At 57.9% G+C, this 4,980-nt stretch overlaps 1 protein-coding gene across 2 annotated transcripts; it reads left to right on the forward strand.

Moving 5' to 3' along the window:
• Positions 1 to 203: 203 nt before the first annotated feature.
• On the forward strand, positions 204 to 1,890 carry HES1 (hes family bHLH transcription factor 1). 2 transcript variants are annotated; one of them, XM_088525608.1, is made up of 4 exons: positions 204 to 396; positions 475 to 570; positions 652 to 739; positions 1,158 to 1,890. In XM_088525608.1, exons 1-4 carry the CDS (start codon positions 289 to 291, stop codon positions 1,637 to 1,639), a joined length of 774 nt encoding a protein of 257 aa, XP_088381734.1. In that variant the 5' UTR covers positions 204 to 288; the 3' UTR covers positions 1,640 to 1,890. The 2 variants fall into 2 exon arrangements, with proteins under 2 accessions (XP_088381734.1, XP_088381733.1); XM_088525607.1 differs by having other exon boundaries at positions 204 to 570.
• The last annotated feature ends 3,090 nt before the right edge of the window (positions 1,891 to 4,980 follow it).

Raw genomic sequence — 4,980 nt, forward strand, 5'->3', positions numbered from 1 at the left:
CGGCGCCCATTGGCTGGGCGCGAGTGTGGGAACGGCGGCGGGGGACGTTTCACACGAGCGGCGCGCGTGCGGCGCGCGCTATAAGTAGGGGCCGCCAGCGGCGCGCGGCACCCGCTGCCGCCGCCCGCCGCGCGCCCGCCCGCCGCCGGCCTGGAGCCCGCGCCCGCCGCGCCGCCCCGCGCCGCCGCCCGCGGGCGCCGCGCCGCCCCCCCGCCCCTGCCGCCGCCGCCGCTGCTGCTGCGCTTCTTCCGGGGGGGCGGCGGCGGGCGCTGCCGGCGGGGCCGCACCATGCCCGCCGACCTCATGGAGAAGAGCAGCGCCTCGCCGGTGGCCGCCACCCCCGCCAGCGTCAACGCGACGCCCGACAAGCCCAAGACGGCGGCGGAGCACCGCAAGGTAAGCGGCGGCCCCGCGGCGGCGGCGCGACGGGCGCGGGGCCGCGGGGCGCTCACGGCCGCGCCGCCTCTCTTGCAGTCCTCCAAGCCCATCATGGAGAAGCGGCGGCGGGCGCGCATCAACGAGAGCCTGGGGCAGCTCAAGACGCTCATCCTGGACGCGCTCAAGAAGGATGTAAGCGGCGGGGGGCGCGGGGGCGACGAGGCGCGCGCGCCGCGGCCGCCGCGCCGGTGTGAGCCCGTGCTGTGCCCGCAGAGCTCGCGGCACTCCAAGCTGGAGAAGGCCGACATCCTGGAGATGACCGTGAAGCACCTGCGGAGCCTGCAGCGTGCACAGATGACCGGTGAGTGCACGACCCGGGACACACACGGAGCCGGGCTCTGCTGCCTGCCCGGGGCACGGGGGGAGCTCTGTGCCCCATCTGCATCCCCGGTTCTGGGGGACTGGGGTGCTATCCGGCATTCCCGGTGCTGGGGGGCCCCAAGAGGACACCAGGGCTCTGTGCTTCTGGCCTGGATATCCCATACTGGGAGCACTGGAGGATGCTAGGCACTAGTTCTCCCTGCTTGGGTCTATGGTGCTGGGGCTGTGGGATGTGGTACCAGCTGGGCATCTTCTCCATCTGGATGCTGGCACCTGGGAACACTGGAGGGGCAGTGTTCTGTGTCTGGATTCCCAGCGTGGAGCAACACTGGTGGGCTGCACTGGCCACCCTGCAGAGCCTGCTGTCCTGACAGCTTTGCACCTCTCTCGCCCTGCAGCTGCGCTGAGCACCGACCCCACGGTGCTGGGCAAGTACCGCGCCGGCTTCAGCGAGTGCATGAACGAGGTGACGCGGTTCCTCTCGACCTGCGAGGGTGTCAACACAGAGGTGCGCACTCGGCTCCTGGGCCACCTGGCCAGCTGCATGACCCAGATCAATGCCATGAACTACCCTGCGCCCCCGCCACCACCGCTGCCTCCGGCCGCAGCTTTTGGGCCACCGCTGGTGCCACCGGGCGGTGGCGCGGCGCCACTCCCGGGCATGCCCTGCAAGCCAGGCGCCGACGCAGCCAAGGTGTACGGCGGCTTCCAGCTGCTGCCGGCCTCGGACGGGCAGTTCGCCTTCCTCATCCCAAGCACCGCCTTCGGGCCAGGTGGTGCCGTGCTGCCCCTGTATGGTGGCCCGCCGACAGCTGCCACTGCCGCCTCGCCGCCCGGCCCGCCACCCGGCACAGCTGACTCAGTCTGGAGACCATGGTGAGGGTGGCGGGCACTGGATTGGACTGAGCACTGCACCCCGTGCTGCTGGCACGGCTGTACATAGGTTATATGTTCATATTGGATTGTGCCTTTGTACCATAGCACTCCCTTGACAGCGTTTCGTGTTTTACACGAGATCTATCTTTTCTTCCCCTTGTTCTCCTTCCTTATGTGACACCAAAGATCGGGGTTTTTTTGAATGCTCTTAAAAATAAAAGCATCCCTTCCATTTTGGAAGGTCTTTGGAGATAAGTTGGAGTATTGGCCTATGTGCATAGGAGGGATCCCAGCTCCTGGCTTGCTCCTGGACAGCTGTGGACTGTGCTGCTTTGCATCTGCTCCAGGGCTGCTGCCTTTTGCTCTCCAGACTGGAGCTGCTGCTTAGACCCTCTTTCTTCCCAATATTTTCTCATGTAAAATCGTCTGGTCCCTCTCCCTGCCCCTTGGAGATGTAGTTGCTGCTTCCTTGCAAGTGCAGTTAAAGAGATCAGAATTATCTAAAAGGGCTTGTGTTTACAGAACTCGTGAATATGCTGAGGGAGACCTCTCTGCTTCTGGCTCCCTGGGCTCCCCTTCCTAGGGCTGACTGCCACAGCCCAGGTAAAATGAGATGGATCCAGCATAGAGCCTAACATCCCAGCTCCAAGTTTAAACCGCCTGCATGAGCCTCCTGCCCTGGAACCAGAGGGGCCATTTTCCAGGCAATGGTGCAAACTGTGAGTGACTTCAGTCAGTTGATTTACAGGAGGGTGCCTGCCAGCTTCTCATGTTACAGAAATAGTGGCTCTCTGCAAGACAAATCTGATGCAAGTGTTTCTGTCTCCTGGCTGACAGGCTGCAGCAAGCACTTGCACACTGCTGGGTACCACCTCCACCTGGACTTAAAAGTGAGGAGCTGTCTCAGCCCAGAACACAAGTCAGGCAGTGCTTGATGATTAATGCTCTGCATGTGTTTTTGATAGAGTTGGGCATTTCCTCTGCTTTAATATGGAAAACATGTGTCTGAGGGAGTAACGTGGGGCTGTGTGGACTATCTCCCTTTATAACCGCAAGCAGCAACTGACCCCTTTGACTTGGTCATGCCCCATTTCCAGGCAAGATGCTAGCACTAGATAGAGGTGAGTGGTAGTCTCGAGTTTCAGCTCACATCACCCTTCTTAGCAAGTCCTAACTCAAAATGGACAGCTTTAAACTGTGCTGGAATCCATTGGGAATTCCTTCCAAATCCCACCACAAAAGCTTGTTGGATTTTGTCTGGATCTGCCAGGTGTTTGAGTGTATCCAGGTGTTGGGGAATTGAAAGCTGGAAAGTGTGAGACCAGACAGATCAAACCTGTTGGGGTTAGATCAACCCCCAGCTTCCCCCTTTTTCCTCTCTGCATATACCAGCTTCCTGTTTGGAAAAATGCTTCTTGAAGTAGCTTTTTTCCAGGAGGAGGGAGAGTTGGATATGTCCAGGAATCTAGCTCTACAGGGCTTCCTAAGGAAGCAGCCATGCAGAGGTGATAGTTCCCTTGCAAAAGAGCCTGCAGAGGAAGATGCAGTCTCCAGAGAGCCCTTCCTGGACATGGGGCTGTGATGGCCCTGGTGATGCAGCTCTCCCCTTTTTGCTGGTGTCTTCATGCCTCTGCTGGCTTGTTCGTTCTGCCACCCCACAGTGGCATCTAGTGCTAGGCTTTGTGCGCCAGGCTTGGGAATGTTTGTTCTGTTGCCTCAGAACAGAGATGCAGGAATATGGGCTAAGTCTGTGTCCCCTCTGCCAAGTGGAGTGTCTCCTTTCTGCACTGCCTTATGCTGGAAGTAATGAGGGTAGGTTTGAGCTCACTTTATTTTTTAGAGAAAAGCTCACAAGACCTGTCTGGGAATCGCATCACAGCAGCTCCTGCCTCTTGACAGCTTGCCTGGACCTGATGCAAACCCAGTAATGTATCACCTGTAAGAACTGAGGCTGTTCCAACTTACCAGGATACTCCTCTTCTGTTGAACCAGTTGGCTTGGAAAGTATATTTAAGGGTGGGGGGGAGGAACAAACTTTTACTAGTTTAATAGGAAATGCATACAGATCCAGGAGCAAAGGACAAGACAAACATATTTGCTAATGAAGTTCAAGGGGATTAGTAAAAGCAGATATGCTGTGCTTGGACCAGTTTCTCTGAAGCTTTTTGGATTTATGCTATCCTGCAGCATGTCAGTGTGAAAGAACTAGTTGAGTTTGTGAGACTTGAGGGGAACAGAGCTTTTCCCAGGAGTGGTGCTCTTGACAGCAGTTCACTTAGCCTGGGACTGAATTTGGATGACAGATGTAGACTGTGCATCTGCAGCCTATTACATTCAGGAGTTGTCCTTTGGGAGCAGCAAGAGCCTTGGACTTGTTCAACCTGATGCCATGGGGTGAGACTGATTGCCAGGGAGGGATCAGGGACTGCCCAGTGTAAGCACCAGGTGCTTGGGGTGGGTTGGGGTGAGGTGGTTGGTTTGTGGCTTCTACTTTCTGAATGAAAAAGCAGGATTATTTTCATGGGGGTCTCCAGAGCACCTATGCACCCTCATGAACAGCAGATGAGGAAGGAGGCAGGAGGTACATGATGTGCCTGATGGTTGGATGTGGAGTGGCACTCAGGGCAGCAGCAAACCTCCTCGCAAAAGCCCCTTTTGCAAATAACAAGTGGAACGGCCGAGGAGCACTGAGTGAAAACCCCGCAGAATAAAGCCATCCTGTGCACAGCTGGCCAGACCTCAGCCTTCCTGGTGCTGTGACCCTATCTGAGGCTGTGCGCCCAAGGGTAGGTGTGGAGCCGGTTGGGAAACAAGCTGGGCTCCCCAGTTGCACTCAGGACTGGGAGGGCCCTGGGCACAGCTGTTCTGGAGAATGTGATGGCCCGTGTGTTTGTGTCTCGGCAGAGAACTGCTCCAGGAAGGACTGGAGTGCACTCAAGCTCCTAAGCAATTTGTGGAGATCTGTTACATGCATTTGCAGCCCAGAGATGGCTGGGCTGCGTTAAAAGTGCTGAGCCAGGGCAGGCAGCTTGGAAGGGGGTAGACATGCTCCATCCCTACCTGCCCACCACAGCGCGGGCTGTGCACGGAAGCTGTGCAGCACCTGCGTGCTGGCCCACGGAGTGCTGGGGTCTGTGGGGAAGGGCCCACTCCGCCGCCCTCTACCTACACGGGCGAGCAGAGCTGAGCGTCTCTAAGCAGCGCGTAATGCACCTCACGGTGTGCTGATCCATGACCTGTTGCAGGATTTATTTCCCCTCTTTGTCACTTGCATCTCAGCAGCTCGCTTCTATCGGCTGCCGCCACCATCCCGGGAAACCTGTCATTAAAGTCAATTAACTTTTC

This window comes from Tinamus guttatus, unplaced genomic scaffold, assembly GCF_059628265.1.
Source record: "Tinamus guttatus ecotype Peru unplaced genomic scaffold, ASM5962826v1 Tinamus_guttatus_pri_ptg000227l, whole genome shotgun sequence".
NCBI lineage: Eukaryota > Metazoa > Chordata > Aves > Tinamiformes > Tinamidae > Tinamus > Tinamus guttatus.

Coding starts and splice junctions, on each gene's coding strand:
- HES1 (XM_088525607.1), top strand. CDS start 289: ATGCCCGCCGACCTCATGGAGAAGAGCAGCGCCTCGCCGGTGGCCGCC. Junction 571..651: donor TGGACGCGCTCAAGAAGGAT/GTAAGCGGCGGG, acceptor CTGTGCCCGCAG/AGCTCGCGGCACTCCAAGCT. Junction 740..1,157: donor GCAGCGTGCACAGATGACCG/GTGAGTGCACGA, acceptor CTCGCCCTGCAG/CTGCGCTGAGCACCGACCCC.